Raw genomic sequence first — 19,416 nt, forward strand, 5'->3', positions numbered from 1 at the left:
CTGTGTGCCTCTTCTCAAGACAGTTATCATTGGATTTAGGGCCCACTGGATACTCTGGATGATATCTTCATTTCAAGATCCTTAATTACAACTGTAAAGATCCTTTGGAAAAAAGGTAATTTACAGGTTGTGGGGATTTTGGACGTTACATTAGTTTGCTCCAGCTGCTATAACAAAATAATACAGCATGGGTGGCTTAAACAACAGAAGTTTATTTTCTCACAGTTCTATAGGCTAGAAGTTCAAGATCAAGGTTTTGGCTAATTTGGTTTCTGGTGAGAGCTCTCTTCCTGGCTTAGAGATGGTCACCTTTTCACTGTGTCCTCACACGGCCTTTCCTCAATGCCTGTACATAAAGAGAGAGATAGATCTTTCTCTCTTCCTCTTTTTATAAGGCCTCCAATCCTATTGGATTAGGGTGTCACCCTTATGACTTCATTTAAACTTAATTACCCCCTTAAAGGCCCTATCTCCAAATACAGTCACATTAGGGGTTAGGACTTCAACATCTGAATCTGGGGGACACAATTCAGTCCATAGCAGACATGGAGGTGTCTTTTTGAGGGTCACCATTCAATCCATTACATGGATTGTTATGCAGCAATAGATAACTAATACAAATGTACCCAATTGTAATAATTTGTTTCTCTTTCTCCTTGACTAGTTCTAGTTCTTTGAGGACAGGGACTGTCTCTTGCTCACTTTTGAATCCTCTAGATCATAGCGGAGTTCCTGGCTCCAAATTTTGTCTAAAAGAATACATAATTTGTTGACATTAAAAAAGTAAACATAGAATAATGTTTAATTATATGGAAGATGTACATGATATATTTTTTCTGAGAAAAGTTTACACACCTTTGTATGTTGCTGTTGTAAAAAGGTATAGAAAAAGACTAGAAGAAAATACATCAAAATATTTTTTTTCTTCTATTTTCTTCACTGAACATATATTACTGCTATAATATAATTTAATGGTGTTGAATAAATGTTTGCTTATTTATTTTACATACTTATGTATATAATTCTGCATATAATTTAGCATTTTAACGAGGATTTTTCCATGTTAAATCTACTTTTCTCAAGAATCAGTTCATAATACTACATTAAAAATAAACCATTGTTTTCCAAATTATTTTGCCATGGAAAGCACTTTTTCTACTCCGTCACACTGCTTCTGAATGTAGAAAACATCTCTTGAACTTATCTCCTTTAACACTAACCAGTTGCTGGGCACTTTGGTGCTAATTAAATCCTTGTAGATTGACGGGTTTTGTTAATACACTTAACAACAAACTATTTTTTCTTCTTCAGTATACCTTCTGCGCTCACAAAATCGCAAGTACTGTGCAGCCCTCTGTGAGACGATATTTTAAGGGGACCATCTTAGAATCTCTGAAAGAAAGGTGTCACCTTAGATTGTTTGAAAGGTGCCACGTAAATTTAAAATAATAGAGCTGATAGTTTTTCGATAAGAATCCCTGAGATCGTTTACTTTTTAAATACCAGAAATAGATTGTTTCCTTTTCTTACTTTTTCAAGGATAATAACAGCGTCTTTATAAATGCTTTTCAACCTTCGGCGTGGTAAAGACGAATTCCTGCAGGCTCCAAGAGCAAACAGCTTGAGGCTTAGAGGTAACGCTCTTCCGACTCCTGAGGCGCGTCACCCGCCCACAGGAGCCGCTGCTCTCCTGAGACTGGCTGGCATTCGGTTCGCGCAGGCGCATTACCCTTCTCCCCACGCGCCCGTGTCGAGCTCTGCCAAGTGCGCCTGCGCATGAACTGCGCGGGAAAAGGTGCTGCCGTGGTAGAACGCAAGCGGAGAGATGGCTGTGAGGGAGCCAGCGGCAGGCCTTCCCAGGCCCGGGAGGGACGAAGAGGCGGCGCTGCTCTTCGAGAGGGCCCATTACCGGCACGACCCGCGCTGGCTGCTGCCCGTGCCCCCACGCCTCTGCCTGGCCTGCGCGCTGGAGCTGCTGCCGGAGCCTAGCGTATCGGTGCGAACTGGCATTTCCCTCACCAACCGGGCGGGAGCAACTCCCTTCAACCGGGCGCACCTTCCCCGAAACTAAGCCGGGCCCACCCGCCTCTTTAAATCTAGCCCCTGAACAGGCCCACCCCCTTACCGGCCACGGCGGCCTACCCCGCAGACCGCTCAGCATCCCCTTTCCAAAGGAGGCCCCGACCCTGGCCCTGCGCCTCAAGTGGGCCTACCCTGTCCGCACTAAACCCGGGGCTCCCAGGGCCCCCAGCCTAGACTCACTGGCGCGCGTTCCCACCTTCCCGTAAGCCCTTCTCTCAGCTGCCCTCCCTTTGCCGACCCTCTCGCCACTTCTCCAGGGTTTAGCCTTCACTCAGGCTCCCCCCCACTTGAGTCCCCCCTCAGCCTGAGGGCAAGGCGCGCGCACCCTGGGGGCTTGTTCCTTCGCTTTCTGACTGCGAATGGGAGGAGGGGGCTCCTCGGGCTCAGTGGCGGCAGGACGAGTGGAAGTTACGGCCCAGCAGGAGTGGGGTGAGGGGAAGAGCTTTCTGAGAGGCAGAGCTGGCTGAAGCGTGGCCTGCCTGTTCCTTCAATGCCTACCCACCTCCGCAGTGAGTTTTTTGTCCGTGGAGACCTCCAAGAAGAGTTTGGGAGATGACTGTTCTCTCAGAGTCACAGGGCTGGAATTGTTGCCGTGGGTGGGTGGGGGATGAGCTAGATCAGCGGTTCTCAAATTTTTGCTCTAGGGATGGCTTTACGCTTTTTAAAAAACTGTTTATTTATTTATTTTTGGCTGTGTTGGGTCTTCGTTGCTACCGGGCTTTCTCTAGTTGCGGCCAAGGGGGGGCTACTCTTCGTCGCAGTGCGCGGGCTTCTCATTGCAGTGGCTTCTCTTGTTGGGAGCACGGGCTCTAGGCACGCGGGCTCAATAGTTGTGGCATGTGGGCTCGGTAGTTGTGGCTCGCGGGCTCTAGAGCGCAGGCTCAGTCGTTGTGGCGCACGGGCTTAGTTGCTACGCGGCATGTGGGATCTTCCCCGCCCAGGGATCGAACCTTTGTCCCCTCCATTGGCAGACAGATTCTCAACCATTGTGCCATCAGGGAAGTCTGGCTTTACACTTTTTAAAAGTGTTGAGGACCCCCAAAGAGCTTTTGTTTATTTACTGTATTAAAAATAACAAAAGTTTAAAGGATTCATTTAAAAATAATAGTAGGGCTTCCCTGGTGGTGCAGTAGTTGAGAATCCACCTGCCAATGTAGGGAACACGGGTTCGATCCCTGGTCTGGGAAGATCCCACATGCTGTGAAGTAACTAAGCCTGTGCGCCACAACTAGTGAGCCCGTGTGTCACAACTACTGAAGCCCGCATGCCTAGAGCCCGTGCTCCACAACAAGAGAAGCCACCACAATGAGAAGCCCGTGCACCACAGCAAAGACCCAACACAGCCAAAAATAAATAAATTTATAAAAATAATAGTCCATTACATATTAATATAATTCTTTTTATTTTGGCAAAATATAGGTATTGATAACACACAATTTACTATTTTAGTGAACAGTTCTGTGGCATAAATGATTTAAAAAATAAAAATAACTATTTTCAAAGCAAAAAAGAGTGTAAGGAATGTCTTTGTTTTACATTTTTGCAAATCTTTTTAATGTCTGGCTTAATAGAGGACAGCTGGGTTCTCATATATTTCTGCATTTTATCTGTTGTGACATGCCTCCTTTGAAAAATACTGTACACTTGTAAGAGAATAAGTGGAAAAGGCAAATAGCATCTTAGTATTATACAGAAATAATTTTGATCTTGTGGATCCCCTGGAAGTGTTTTGGGCACCCTCAGGGATCCAAAGACCGCTCTGAGAACCGCTGGGCTAGCTGGTAACATCTGCAGTATCACTGAGGCTAGAGTTCTGAGGCTGCCATTGTTGGACAGTGAGACATAGAGATGAATAAGACAATGAGGTAGGGAAGAAAATAAGAGATTGCATTCCTGGGAATCTAGAAGGTGGACATATTTGTGGTCAAGTGCTGTGTGGGTTAAGGAGTGAAATTAGGAAAGGTTCTTTAGAGGAGGAAGCATTTGAATTACGCTTGAGAAGATGGGTGAGGTTTGGGCTAGAGGAAATGGGGGAGCTTTTTCCAAGAGGCAAGGATTAGCAAGGATGAGTTTGGGAGGTAATCAGAATGTGTTTGAAGGGCAGTTGAGGGAGATGAGATTGGAGAGCCAGGGTTGAGATCAGTTCCTTTAAGAGTTTGAATGCAAGCTAAGGAGCTTGGATTTAATCTGTCAGGTGAAGGGACGTCATGGAAAATTTTTGAGTAACTCATTTAGATCACTAGCTTAATTCATTATGTGGAAGGAATTGGTGAAGGAGAACAGGAGACTTACACAGTTTAGAGGCAATAAGAGATGCAACTTCTCCACCTTTTATTGAACACACTTTTCTTAGCTTCAGTTTTCACCAGTCGAAGGGGTGATGTAGTCAGTTGTACCCATGTTCCAGTTCTGTCCTCGGTGCACACCCCTTTTTTGACCTAAGTTTTGCTATTGTCTTGAGTACTTTGCACAGCTGCTACACAGTTCCCTGTATAGGGAGGTGAATTGAGTGTGAAGATTTATATCTACATTGAAAGGAAGAATGAATTTTTCTCTACCTACCTCAGTGAGGCTCATGAATGGTCCCCAGTATCACTCTCACAGACTGTGGAAAGAGCCCTGACCTCGGACAACACCTGGTTGGATACTTAGATTTGAGTCCTTGGGAAGGTGCCTGAGCCTCAGTTTTCTCATCTCCAAAATGGCGATAATAATATCTGTTTTTGCTTGCTTTACCAACTCATTAGGCTTAAATGAGCTAGTTGACAAATGAGTGATTTGTGAACAGTAAAGTGCTATGTAAATATACTTTATTAGGAACCTTCACTCTTGTATAATCCTTTGTTTGAACACATGGATTCCTGTGTGTAAATGATGCCCTTTTTCATACTCCATAGTTTAGATGATTCTACCAGTATTATCTTGTAATTATATTTGGAAATTACACTTGTTTGGGTTCAGAATGGCTGAGACTTGGTTGCTATTGAATATTTTTCTTCATCTGCTCCAAGTTGGTGCGCAAGAAGCACGTGCTGTCCGGCTTCCGAGATGCTCTCATGAGGCATGCCTCCCTGGTCATGCAGCTGGTGGCTCAGGATCAGAGAGTCTGTATCCACTTCATAAGCATGCTTTTCGGTGAGATTGAAAGGAAAACTTGGCATGAATTTTGCATGTATACCTTGTACATTTGCTTTTGGGGTCTTGGAGAAATGGTCTTGAAACCATAGTTTAGACTTTTTGCGATGTAACAGTTTAACTTACTAGTAAGTTGTTTTGTCATAATAATGAAGAAATTGTCCCCTTTCTAAGATACACGATGCATTGTATGGTAACTGGCTTTACCACAGCTCAGAGGTTAGTAAAAGTGTGAAGATGAATGTAGGAAATGTGTGATCTTTCAAAAAGTCCAGACTCTGTGGTCTTTGAACAGGATTAGAAGTCAGATCTGGAGTCTGCTGATCTGAGTGTGACCCTGATTGAGTTACTTCTTCTCTTCTGTACCTTAGTTTCTTCATGTGTAAAATGAGATGGATTAAAAGGTCCCTTCTTTTTTTTTTTTTCCCCCGGTACATGGGCCTCTCACTGTTGTGGCCTCTCCCGTTGCGGAGCACAGGCTCCGGACGCGCAGGCTCAGCGGCCATGGCTTACGGGCCCAGCTGCTCCGCAGCATGTGGGATCTTCCCGGACCGGGGCACGAACCCGTGTCCCCTGCATCGGCAGGCGGACTCTCAACCACTGCGCCAGCAGGGAAGCCCAAAAGGTCCCTTCTTTTAATACAATTATAATGTCCTATGGAATGAGCCCTTTTAGGGAGGAAGGGAGCTAACTCGAATTGGGTGCTTTTCTCTGCCGGAGGCTTTTCAGGCTTTTAACTGCCAGGGCAGTCTTTTAAGGGAGAGAGGATGATCTCCAAGGCTCAGGGAGGTCTTAGCTAACAGCTGGCAGAACTGGAATTTTACTCCAGGTCTGTTAGAGACTCCAGAACACACAGTTTTTGTGCTGTGCCATACTGACTATTTTTATCCTTTTAAGGCCAGAGTGGGTTACTGAAAATCTAGGGTTTGGTGCTGAGGATAGATTTTAGCTGGGACATTGCTTAAAGCTGCTGTTAGTCTTAGAATTCACAGTGTGCCTTTCTGGATTTGTTTGTCTTTTATCTGTTAACCATCCCCCTCTTACCTCCTTCTGCTCCAAGGACTGTTATGCAATGTGGAGGATGGGAGTATAACAGACCTCTGTATTGAAGGTAAGATTAAACTGTGTGTACCTAGCATTTGAAGCCGGGGATATTAGCCTGAATTGCAGCTTTGATTATTTGAGACCTTGATGAAATGTTCCATTTTAGAGACAGATAAAGAAAATTCAATTATCAATCATTAATTCTGCATTTCTTTCTTGGACACCTACTCTGTGCCACGTACTGTATCAGACACTAGCGTTGTATCTGACATGGTCCCTATCCTGTAAGAGTTTACAATCTGGAAGAGAGATTGTCTGGTAAATAACAAGGGCTGATGAGTGCTGTTACAGAGACATGTACAAAACTCTGTTTTTGTTACATTCATATTGGTTGGTTGGAAGTTGTCTGCACATAGGTGGTGGTTAAAGCTGTGGAAGTGCCTGGGTTTACCTATAAAGGACTCAAGAAGAAGGAAGACAAGAGCATTGGGATGAGAGGATTCTTTTCTTTTTTTTCCTTTTTTTAGTAAACTTATCCATTTCATTTTATGTTATTTTTGGCTGTGTTGGGTCTTCGCCATAGCGCGCAGCCTTCTCATTGTGGTGGCCTCTCCCATTGTGGAGCATGGACTCCAGGCACGCAGGATCAGCAGTTGTGGCATGTGGGCTCTAGAGTGCAGGCTCAGTAGCCGTGGCTTACGGGCTTAGTTGCTCTACAGCATGCGGGCTCTTCCTGGACCAGGGTTCAAACCCATGTCCCCTGCGTTGGCAGGCGGACTCCCAACCACTGCGCCACTAGGGAAGTCCCTGGGATGCGAGGATTCTTGCCGAAAGAGCAAGAACTGTATCAGTTAGGTTATAGTCACGAAACATAAACCACACAAGTTATTTGAACAGAAAAAAACTTTAAAGAATTATTGACTAGGTAACTGAAGGCAAAAGTGAACCAAGTTTCACTGAGGTAGCAATTTTTGAAAACAGCTTCCACCCCTAGGGATAGGGAAACAAAGGGAGAGGTTGGAATTATTAAGACTTACAAGTTTGGAGGAAGGACCCCATACATGAAACACAGACCTCTGAGGAGAGGATGCTGCTTGGCTGCTGCTGGGTCCATGACTATCCAGACATGCAGTTAGCAGCTGTAACTGCTAGCAGCTGTGACAGATAAGTCAATATGATCTGTATGTACTTTTGCCCATCTCTCAGTCTAGAGAATGTGGACAAACAGATGTACCCCTCGAAGGTCCGACAACTGGCAGGGGTGGGGAGATTTCCCTTCACCATTTTCCTCAAGACCACTCTTGAGTGGGGCTATAATCCTAAAGCCATCTGCTCCTGGTTGGTACCAGCATAGCTTGCAGAACCCTCATCAGATCCCAGGAACTTCACTGAGGTGGTGGATACTAGATGGAGATTGCAAAGCTAGAGGGAGAAGGACTTGCTCCTTCCTTACTGTTTCCTGTTTGCTTCCTGTCTTCCTGTTTCTGTGAGTGTTGTCCTAGAATGCTTCTTTACCCTGGAGGTGGCAGAGCCTCCCCTCAGCAGCAGCCAGATCTAGTCTGCAGCTTTCCCCAGACTTGTAGAGCCAGTCTCTTCTTTACTCCTCCTCAAAGACACCAGCAGAAGTATCACAAACAATTGTATAGAAGGGCGGGTTTGGGGTTGAGTGATAATATTATCGCCAATTATTGGCACAGGAACTAACTCCTAATTCTGTTTTTTTCATATATGAAGTAGCAAATTCTGAGGAAGGAAAAAGGTAGAAATAACAGTAGTTTTCAACCTTGGCTTCACAATAGACTTACCTGGGAAACTAAAAAAGTATCCAGATGCTTAGACCCTTTATCTAGAGATTCTGATTTAATTGGTCTGGGGTGGGACTTGGGTGTTAGTTTTTTTTTTCTTTTTTTAAGCTTCCTAGGTGATTCTAATGTATAGCCTAGTTGTCAACCATTGATTAAAAACAGTGAAGAATGGGGGAGATAGAAAAGACTAATGCTGATTACCACAAGCAAATGACTTTGATTAGAAGGACTATGAAAAGTGAACTGTGGGCCATGGGTTGTCTTCTGATTAGTAATGTTATTGTGTCTTCTCAGTCCTTATCCAGCTTACAACTCAACTGAAGTTGGAGCAGACCATTCATTGCCTGCTGTATGAGTGTCACAAAGAGGTCAGTAAAGTAGCTGTTGGTTCTTGAGTACCCCTCAGAATCCTCAGATGTCAGAGCTGGGTCAACCCTTCTTTGGATAGATGGGGAGATTGAAATCCGGAGAGGAAAAGGGACTTGCCTGAGGTCACTGAGTCAGTGGCAGAGCCAGAGCTGGGGCCTGGGTCTTCTGCTCCAGTACTCTTTGTAGCTTCTTTCCTTCCCTTTTCAGTCTCCCAAATGCTGCCTCCATGTGCTGAAGTCCATTTTCTGGCGTAATCATCCATGGCCATTCTCTATATCCTCCTAAATATAATACAGATTTCCTTGATGAATTTATTAAGGAAATATGTTCACTATGTCTTGGCTTAGTATTTTTGTTTGGTTTATTTTATACTGAAGGCATTTGCTTTTATCAGCATCTAAGGTAAACACTGAGAAGGTATATTTAACCATCTTTCTTCAATGTAGTCATAGGTATCAGTTAAACAAGCAGCTTCTGCATTGTGTTTAAGATTTAGGAATAATATCAGAGTCACTTTTTTTTTTTGCAAAAGGAAGACAAATGCTCATTTAACACCATCAAGAGCAACATTTAATTAGAAATAATGTTAAATAATCATGTCATTATAATTACTCTGCATGTGGTTAACATATGATTGAATTTATAATTATATATATCAACATTTATCATTATGATTATGCCACTTAACATTTTGAGCACTTTCTATATGCTAGGCACTATGTTGGTGCTTTACATGCACTATCTCATTTAGTCCTCCCAACAACCCTATGAAGTTGGTCCTAGTATTAATTCCCACCAGAAGAGTTAAGAAACTTACTTAAGGTACTACAGCTAGTCAGTAGAAAAGGTGAAATATTTACTATTGACTCTGCCTGTAAAGCATCAAGCATAGTACCTGACAAACAGAGTGTTCAGTAATAATATAACAATAATGACGATGATAATCAATTTTTTTTTGCAATGAACTAGAATTCCATCTTTATGATGTTCCCAAATTTCACCTCCCAGTTTCTGGCTCCATAGGAGGCAAAATATGCTAATTTTAATTTAGTTTAACAAACATGTACTGAGCTAGGTACTGAGGACACTGAGAGGAATCTGACTCAGTCCCTTTCCTTCGGGACTTCCCAGTCCAATAGGGGATATAGACACTTAGCTAAAGAGGCTGATTACTGACTGTGGTGAGAGACACATGCAGTACAGGGTTTGGTGTGGATAGGGCAAGATGAATTTTGGTGGGAGATCTGTCCTGATCCTAATTTATAGAGCAGAGTATGTTCACTCTCTGTAGCTGTGTAACATGCCCTCCATGCGAGGCAGCCTGGCCACCCTGACCCTTCTCGGCAAGTTGGTGGATGCGATCCCTGCTCTGGCAGACAAGCTTGTGATGGAGCACAGTGAGTGACCTCTGGGGAAGAGCTACCACTACCCTTTCACCTGTTTTGATCACACTTCCATCTGGGCGGTCCATTCACTGTGTACATCTGGGAAGACATTACTTTCCTTCTCTAGGCTTTAGTTCCCCCATCTGCAAAATCTGCTCTATGTTGGCCAATTGGAAAAAAAAGTGTTTCTCAACTCTGGTCTTGGGCTCCTTCAATTCATTTTATTAACACAAAAGAATTAAGTACCTACTATGAGCCTTCCTTTCAGGTGAGAGGAAGAATTAATTCTGGAATATAGAAGCACTTTTTTTCTATCAGTAAAAGCAGATAAATATCTCACAGAGTATTTATCCAAGGGTAAATCACTTAACTTCTCTAAGCCTTGGTTTTCCCTTTTGATTAAGTTCCCAGAAATCATGTATTGTGGGGCATTGTAGGGGATTACCATCACTATTCCATTCAGGGCAATAGTTTGGAGTGTCGTCTAGCAGTTGACATTGTGAGGTTCCCCTGGCCCCTTGGTTGTTTTCTGGACAGGTGACCTGATGGAACATCTGTTGAGAGGTTTAGTATACCCCAGTGAGGGGGTGCAAGCTTCTGTCTGCTACCTTTATGGGAAGCTGTACTCCTCACCAGTTGCAGCCGAGATGCTTTTGGGCCATTTCCGGGAGAAACTGTGTCCTCTCTTCCTTTCCACCATGGATGGTGCCCAGACAAAGGAGCTAAAGATCAACTGCTTGGGTAAGACATGGGACTGGAGAGAAAAGAGAAAGCTTTTGAGGTTTTGCTTGAGGATTTGAGATATTGGCTCACTAGTGGTGGGGAGGTTTGCTGCTTTGCAACGGATAGAAGCTGTGGGTTTGGGAGATAAGAGGCACAGACTGCGAAAGATGCCTAATGTTGGGTGTGGTATCCTAAGAACGTCATCTTTGGAAGGAGAAGAGGAAGAAGAGTGGGACAGCAGTTTTTTTGCCTCTGGTCTTTACTGCATGCCCTGGTGCATCCTGTACTTGCTGCCAAATTAATCTTCACACTGCATAGCTTGCATCCTGTCAGTCTTCTATTTGGAAAATCATCTATGGCTCCCTGTGGCCTCCAGAGTGAAGTCCAAGTTTCTCTGCTTGTTATTTGAAGCTCAGTGTACCCTTTCAGCCTCTCCTGTTACTTCCTTACATAAATACACGAGATCAACCAAATGCTTTTGAGCAGGGAGCTTTTGTATTTTGGATAGAGCAAATGGGCACTGTGATTGGTGACTGGGTGAGGACCTGTTTCAGAGCAGGAGCTACAGGGAAAAGCATAGTCTGTGGGTAACAACAATTTCTTTTCACAGTTTGGGCCAAGAGCTCTGTTATGACTAGTTCAGCCACACATAGAGAGTGTTCATTCTGAGCCAGGCCCTGTTCTGGGCTCTGGGGTCATAAAGATGATCAAACCCAGGCTCTCATCTGTGGGAGTTCATAGCCCAATGTGGAGGACAGATCTGGACAGAGTCCATTGTGGTACATGCTTTCGTGGAGATTGCAAAGAAAAAGGTGGGATTCTATTCAGCATAGTACTTGAAGTCCTAGCCAGAACAATTAGGCAAGAAAAAGAAATAAGAGACAGAAGTAAAGGAAAGAAGAAGTAAAATTGACTCTGTTTTCAGATGACATTACCTTATATATAGAAACCCCTAAAAACTACACTAAAAACTGTTAAAACTAATAAATGAATTCAGTAAAATTGTAGGATACAAAATCACTTGTGTTTCTATATACTAGCAACAAACAATATGAAAAAGAAACTAAGAAAACAGTCCCATTTACAGCAGCATTAAAAAGAATAAAATACTTAGGAATATCTATGGAGACATGAAGAAGTTTCTAGGGGATGTCGGAGGAGCTGCCTTGGGTGTATTCTGGTGCCTATGCTCCTCTTGCCTCACTTCCCAACCCCTTTGTTTTCTAGGTTTGCTGAGGCAGCTGCTGAAGTATGACCTCTTTGTGTCCATGATCATGAACAAATCTGCGCTGGTGGAAAGTACTGAGAGTGTTGAGGGGCCACCAGGAGAGACCTCACTGCCTTTGGTGCTCAAAAAGGTAGTTGTCTTGTGGTTCGTGGCCTCTGGGTTCAATAACAAGGGAACCTGAATGCTTCCTGGGCCTTTTTCCTTATCTACCACTCCTTCTATCCAGGATTTCCTAAGTATTTTCTTACTGGCCAAAACAATATGCTATTAGAAGGCTCAAAGTTGGTTTTCTTTCAGTCATGAAAGGATAAGTTAAAACCTGTGCCCTAGGTTTTAATTGGGAGCTGGCTGGTTATAGAGGCACCCTCTGCCTAGCACATACCAAAATTCTAGATTCCCAGAAAGAAAGTAGGGGTGGGTTCAGCATAAACTGCATTGCTTGTGCAAATAGTTTAGTCACAGTGAGCCACTTTTACCAGTTCTTGAAGGGCTGAGAACCCTCCTGAAATTCAACTTCCCAAACCCAGTGAGTGGCCAACCTTGCAGGCAGGACTTTCTAAGGATAACAGACTCAGCCCTGCAATGTTAACTCTTTTCTGCACATTCTTTGAAGCAAGGCTCATAGCAGAACCTTCCCTTATGTCCCAGGCTTGTTGAAACATCAAAACCAGATGAGGGCTGTGAAAGTACTTTTGCCAATGAAGGCCTGAGCCCTTCTTGGGGATGATGTTAGTGTTCTTTGAGTGCCATTGTGTTCTTTTGTTCTGTTTCTCTCCTGCTGCTGTTGACAGAGACTCCTTTCCATAATCTATAACTGCTCTCCTTGAGCACCATCCTTATGCCTGGCACCAGTAGTGTGTGAGGGATTCAGAGACAAATCAGGCTCCTGCCCTGAGGCATTCAGGCTGCTTCCCTCTGGTCCTGTCAGTGGTGTGACTGTGACACATTTCGCTGCCTGTTTCTCCAGCTTCTCCTTTCCAGAGATGAGACTCTGCAGGTGGCCAGTGCCCACTGTATAACTGCAGTACTGGTCCACTCGCCAGCGAAGCACGCCCCAGCCTTCATCCATGCTGACATCCCAGGTAGGAGGCCCTTTCTAACTTTCTCCTCTGAGGACCCCAGAGTTGTGCCTGGAGACCCTTGAGTAGCAGCAGCAACAGTCTTGTTGGGAGTTCTTTGATATGCATACTGGAGGGATGGTTGGTGGCATGTTCATTGTATATGACAGACTCTAGGAAATAGACCTCATGAAGTCTGAATCCTCTTGCTACAGATTTCTAATATGACCTTGAGCAGTTTGTCACTGAACTTTGTCATTAATTTGACCATCTAGGAATAAACACCTAGCGTGGGGTGGTGGAAAGACCCGTGGACCAGGGAGGCAAAAGGAACTAATGTGTCTTGAAGGTTTGTTATGAGCCAGGAAATATGCCCTGAGGTGCATCGCAAATGTTGCCACATTTAGGTCCTCATCTTTGCTATTTTATGAATAAGGAAATTGAACTAGAGAAGGGAAATAACTGGTTTAAATCAGCAAGACTCGGCATTGGCAGAGAAGGGATACAAAATCAAGGCTGTCTGGCTCTAAAATCTCTTTTCTCTGTATCATGCTGCTGCCCATCCTGAGAATTAGGGGACCTGAGTTCCAGTCCCGCCTCTACCACCAACTGTTTCTCTCTAGGTCTCAGTTTCCCCATCTATTAAAAAGATAAGGTTACACCATAAGTCTGAGGGCATTTTCCAGGTTTATCTGTGAATGAATGATCATGTCTCATCAAGAGGGTGTGTGAACAGATGAAGTGACAGGTGTGAGATGCTGAATAAATCCAAGGCCATAGCGTTAGTTAAGGGATCATGATTACACTGTTGTCATTGATTGTTTTCTCCCTGTCTTCCTGGCCAGAGTTCCTCTTTGAGCATCTTTCCTCTTCCAGTGAGGTGCTTGTCTGGTCCAGCTACAACTGCTTGATACTTCTGGCAGAAGAGCCACTCTTCTTTTCCAAGTGCCACACGGTGTACGGTTGGTATTGTGGGTCCTGTACTAGCTCTGGCTCAGGTGGACAGCACTTTGAAGTTAGGTGGCAACAGCAGTGACAGGGGGCCAGCCTACACCTTGGAGAGGGGTGCTGGTCTGGTCATTTCCATCAGCCCAAACTCATTACCAGATTCCACGTGCAAGCAGTGATATCCAAACAGTTCTGTTCTTCATTGATTGGCAGTATATATGTTTAGCAAGAGAAGGGCCACTAAATGAATTCCTGTTGCACCTTAAGAGCAACTTTACTCAGCCTTGGATTCAGTCTTTTCCTGCGCCCCAGATATCTATCCATCTAGTTAGTCCCCAAGTTTTGCTGATTTATCCTTTCAAAGTTTTTTGAAACTGTCCCTTCTTCTTTCCTGGTGATACCTTTCTTGTCTGGGACTTTTTATATCACATCTAGATTTTTAGACTGGGCACATTTAGTTACTCATTTTATATTCTGTGTTCTTATTCTATGCCAGGCACCAGGCTGGAACCTAGAGATTTAGAGATACATAAAATGTGGTCCCTGTCCTCTGGAAGGGGAGGGAGATATAAGCAAGCTTATTAAGACTGTGCAAGAGGGGAGGTACAAGACAAGTAGGAGCTCAGGGGAGGCCCACAGCTCTGCCTGAGTGGACCAGGCAATGCTTCCTGGAGGAGTGGATGTCCTACCTTATTCTTTGAGGAGAAATAGGAGTGTGTGTAGTAGAGAAGGTGAAGCTCAGCCGGTAGGTATTGACTAAATACCTCGAATGCCAGGGTCGTGCTTTGGGTTGTGCTGGGTTTGGGGAGACAGAGATGAATCAGATAAGGGCCTTCCCTCAAAGATCTCACAGTCCTGTCCCATCAGCTCAACTTGTCAGGACTGCTCCATGAGGGCTGCTAGCAAATATGTGCTGTCCAGAGCCTCTCATCTCTCCTGGGAAGGCAGTAAAGAAGCCAACAAGCCCTGATCCCTGGCCTCTGCCATGTCATTTTGTGGTAGGGATCGAGTCAGTGGTGAGGAGCCTACAGGGAATCCTGAGGATGAACAACACCGAGCTGCACAAGCAGGGCCTGCTGCTCTTTGCTCAGATCCTGACTCGGTGAGCAAAGTAGTGATGCGTCAGGCCTGTAGGGGCCAGACTGGAGAAGGAAAGAAGTGAGGTATTTATTCCTGGTGGGGTCAGTGATAGGAGTTCACACACTCATTTCTCATTTACAATTTCTCAGGCAGCCAGAGGAGATCAAGCTGTTCCCAAGCTCAGCCCTGTGCAGAGATGCTGGCCGTGCCCTCCAAGAGGCAGTGAACAGCCCTGTGCTGGAGGTGGCTGCTGAGGCAGTGAAGGCCATTTCTGCCTTTCTGAGGTGAGAGACCCAGACAGGCTGAACTTTCCACCCCTGCATGTACCCAAGGGCCTGTCAAGGCCAGAGCAGCTTCCAGGGGATACTTGTCCTTTAGGTCAGGGAAATTTCATTGAATTATTTCTTCCGCTGCTCTGTTTACTCTGTTGTGTCTTCCTGGAACTGCCATTTGGATGTTGGGCCTCCTGGATTGGTCATCTCTTTCTTTTCTTTGTCTGACAGTTTTTTATCTTTTTGTCATTATGTACTAGTTTCCAGGAGATTTTCTTGACTTTATTTTCAACTCTACTATTGAGTGTTTTATTTCTGCTTTCATATTTTTAATTTGGAAGAGTTCTTTCCAATTCTCTGCATGTTTTTTTAAAATAGGATTTTATTCTGTATTTATTTTGTGGATGTAACTTATTAAAACTAGGTCATTTGTTTTAGTCCAGACCTTGCCCCCACTTCCTTTCTACTAATTTTTCCTTCTGCCCAAAATACTCTTCCCTGAAATCTTTGCATGACTGGACTCTTCCCATCATTCAGGTCTCATTCAGAGTGTCCTTCCCTAACTGACCCATCTGGCTATTACAGCACCTACCAGACACTTGACAGTTCTTGTTTATTCATTTGTTCTGTGTCTCCTCCACTATATAAAATAATCTCCAGGAGATAAGGGACCATGTCATTATTTTCACTGCTATATGCCTCACTCCTAATAGATACTCAGTATATGAATGATGTTAAAATGCACGGTGAGACTAAGCGATCCTAGGGTCATGATGGGAAATCATTCCTTAGTAAGATGCTTGATATCTTGAGAAAACTAATGGAAGATAACCCATATTTATTTATATAGAAAATTTTACTTTGTTTCCACACCCTCCCTTTTAAAAATCTAACAAAGTAATGTATTTAAGTGATAAAAAATAAAATACACACAAGGTTTATAATGAAAAGGAACAGCCCCCTGTCCCTACTTCCTAAAGGAAACTAATTTTAACTCATTTTGGTTTTAGTTCTGGTGATTTATCTCCCTAAATCTAAACAATATGCTTGTAATGCTATTTCTTTATTTGTCAATTTAGAACATTATTCATTGACTTGCCAATAAGAAAAACAAGACTTAGGTCACATTATTTTGTCTTCTCTACACTTCCTTGGCATTTTTGCTAGTTACTATTTTATGTTAATTGATGTTATGTTTTCAAAATTTTAAATAATATACTTAAAACTTGTGTTTCTTTTTCCCTCAACTTGAAGCAGTACCTCTTGACACCCTACTTCGTTAGCTGAGTATATTAGCACCCCAGCTCTTTCTTTCCCTTCTCCTCCTTACCATCTACTTCTCAATGTCAGCTGTACCTTTAATTTTATTTAGTTATTTATTTTAAAAGGAAGATCTGGGGAGTGAAATGTCCATTGGGGACTTTACTTTATTTTATAATTTTTTAAAATTTTATAAATTTCTTTATTTATTTTTGGCTGCGTTGGGTCTTCGTTGCTGTGCGCGGGCTTTCTCTAGTTGCAGTGCGCAGGCTTCTCGTGGCGTTGGTTTCTCTTGTTGCAGAGCATGGGCTTTAGGTGCGTGGGCTTCAGTGGTTGTGGCATGCGGGCTCAGTAGTTGTGACACATGGGCTCAGTAGTTGTGGCTTGCGGGCTCTAGAATGCAGGCTCAGTAGTTGTGGTGCACGGGCTTAGTTGCTCTGCAGCACGTGGGATCTTCCCGGACCAGGGCTGGAACCCGTGTCCCCTGCATTGGCAGGTGGAAACCACTGCGCCACCAGGGAACTCCCTATACCTTTAATTTTATATTGTAAAGTTTGTTAACATTTATAGTCTCTTCTGTAACTATATTTAAGTCTTCATCACTTGACTCTAGGTTGCTTCTAAAAATTGAATAAAAGAATAGCATTTACATTATAATGGCTTCAGTTTGTCTCTTTTCCCCTTTTGTCCTTTCCTGGATTTGAATCCCTAAATCTGGGGCATGAATCCCAACAAGGGTGAGATGAGTAAACCAACAGGGTAACAAAGACATAGAGTAAGAGCCAGAGTCAATCAGAAGTTCCCATGCAGAGCTGGAAATCTCCCAGGAGGTCAGTGTTATGGGGGACTGGTAGCACCTTTAGCACCTTTCAGGCAGGAGGTAGTATTTGAGCTGTGCTATGAGGGATGAGAGAGATTTAGATTTGTGGAAGGACCAGGGTTGGCCAAAACATGTAGGTAGGAAAATTTAGGGATTACTGAGGGTACGGTAGCCAGTCTGGCCAGCAGGTTGTGTGAAGGGGAGTAGTACATGAAGAAGCCAGAAAGCTGGTTGGGTCAGAATTGTGGAGAGCTGTGGGTAGGGGGCTGGTTATTAATCCTTAGATAATTTTACTTTTGACTTTAATTTTTCAGAATTTTTACTGAGGTGGTCCCTCTGAGGTGGAGTGGTTCAGAGGGTCTCTGTGGAGCACAGCCGGAAGGAGGAGTGAAAAGTGAGAACTGCTGAAAGAATTTAAAGATGGCAGAACCAGGGCTTGACAGTCAATGTAGGATAGAAAGTTAGAGCTTCCAGAAATGAAGAGGGAAAGGGGAAATCAAGCCTTCACTATATACAGTTAATGGAGTGCCTGTTAGAAGGCCCAGCAGATTGCTCTCTGTTCATATGTCAATCCCAAATTCCCAATCTATCCCTCCCCCCACTCTTCCCCCTGGTAACCATAAGATTGTTTTCTGTGAGTCTGTTTTTCTGTTTTGTAAATAAGTTCATTTGTATCATTTTTTTTTAGATTCCACATATAAGCAATATCATATGATATTTGTTTTTCTCTGTCTGACTTACTTCACTTAATAAGATAATCTCCAGGTCTACCCATGCTGCTACAAATGGCATTATTTCATTCTTCTTTTTTAAAAAATTTATTTATTTAATTTATTTTTGGCTGCATTGGGTCTTTGTTGCTGTGCGCGGGCTTTCTCTAGTTGCGACAAGTGGGGGCTACTCTTCGTTGCAGTGCGCGGGCTTCTCATTGTGGTGGCTTCTCTTGTGGAGCACAGGCTCTAGGCGCATGGGCTTCAGTAGTTGTGGCTCGCAGGCTCACTAGTTGTGGCGCACAGGCTTAGTTGCTCTGCAGCATGTGGCATCTTCCCGGACCAGGGCTCGAACCCACATCCCCTGCATTGGCAGGAGAATTCTTAACCACTGTACCACCAGGGAAGCCCCCTTTATAGAGTTTTGACTCTTAGAAAGTTCTTCCTTATATTCTTTAAATAAGATCTGGGTCTTTGATAACGTTTACCTATTGATCCTGATTTTCCTCATCAAGGAAACAGAAAGCAAATTTGATCTCTCGTCCCCAAGACAGTTTATCACTTATTTGAGAACAGTGACCACCTTCTGTTCTAGATAGTACTTTTTTCACTGGGAGGCCCTTCTCAGTGAGAAAACCTTCTGTATCTTTAATAACAATAATAATAGTCTTAGCTGTCATTTATAAGGACTTACTAACTAGCAAACATCATGCTGAGTGTTTGGCATACATTATCCAATTTGATCCTTAGAATAATTCTATGAGGAGAGTACTATTAACTTTCATTGACTAGATGAAGAAACTGAGGGCTAGAGAGGATGAGGAATGTGCACGAAGTCATGCATCAGATATGTGTTGGAGCAAGGGTTTTTATCAGATCAGATCCTGGACCCGTGTTCTGATCTACCACCTGTCCCCCACTGCCTGAGAACCTGAGGGTACCTTGGAGTACCCTTACCTCACCATAGGCCTACCTTTGTCTCTCTGGGTGCAGGAAGGATCATCAGAGTGCTCTACCTGTGCTGTACAAGGAGCTGCAGGCCTTGCTCAAAGCCATGCTGAGCCGGTGTGCAGATTTTTCCCAGATCCCGTTGAACTGGAGGCCCCTGGTCAGTGCACTGCAGCCCGCTTCTTCTGGAGATCATGCTGTAATGTGTTTTCGGAAGATAATTAGTACATTGCATTACCTTTATATGCTACTTTATAGGGTTTTCTCATGCACACACGCCTACAATGAGATGTTATTTTTTTTCCTAACTGCGGAACTGTGGGACTTAATAGTCGTTATCCTCATTATGAAACTGAAGTCGCAGGGGTTAAATAGTTTTTCTCTCAGGTCCAAAGCTAGCAAGACCTGAGTTTGGATAGTAAATCCCAGGGTGTTTGTACCCAAGCCTACTACACACTTTGTCTTTTATTTATTTATTATTTTTATTTTTTTGCGGTATGCGGGCCTCTCACTGCTGTGGCCTCTCCCGTTGCGGAGCACAGGCTCCGG

General features: G+C 43.8%; 1 protein-coding gene across 1 annotated transcript in view; it reads left to right on the top strand.

The window, feature by feature from the left end:
• Positions 1-1,825: 1,825 nt before the first annotated feature.
• Positions 1,826-19,416, top strand: part of MEI1 (meiotic double-stranded break formation protein 1) — a gene marked incomplete at both ends in the record, with an annotated part of 67,803 nt that continues 50,212 nt past the window's right edge. Inside the window, 12 exons of the mRNA XM_082851030.1 lie at positions 1,826-1,996; positions 5,094-5,217; positions 6,278-6,328; positions 8,361-8,434; positions 9,727-9,832; positions 10,358-10,561; positions 11,771-11,901; positions 12,739-12,853; positions 13,675-13,791; positions 14,780-14,879; positions 15,007-15,141; positions 18,913-19,027. Coding sequence (XP_082707156.1) covers positions 1,826-1,996; positions 5,094-5,217; positions 6,278-6,328; positions 8,361-8,434; positions 9,727-9,832; positions 10,358-10,561; positions 11,771-11,901; positions 12,739-12,853; positions 13,675-13,791; positions 14,780-14,879; positions 15,007-15,141; positions 18,913-19,027 — 1,443 coding nt within the window. The remainder of the gene's footprint in view (positions 1,997-5,093; positions 5,218-6,277; positions 6,329-8,360; positions 8,435-9,726; positions 9,833-10,357; positions 10,562-11,770; positions 11,902-12,738; positions 12,854-13,674; positions 13,792-14,779; positions 14,880-15,006; positions 15,142-18,912; positions 19,028-19,416) is intronic.

This window comes from Leucopleurus acutus (assembly GCF_964270905.1).
Source record: "Leucopleurus acutus genome assembly, chromosome: 11".
Taxonomy (NCBI): domain Eukaryota; kingdom Metazoa; phylum Chordata; class Mammalia; order Artiodactyla; family Delphinidae; genus Leucopleurus; species Leucopleurus acutus.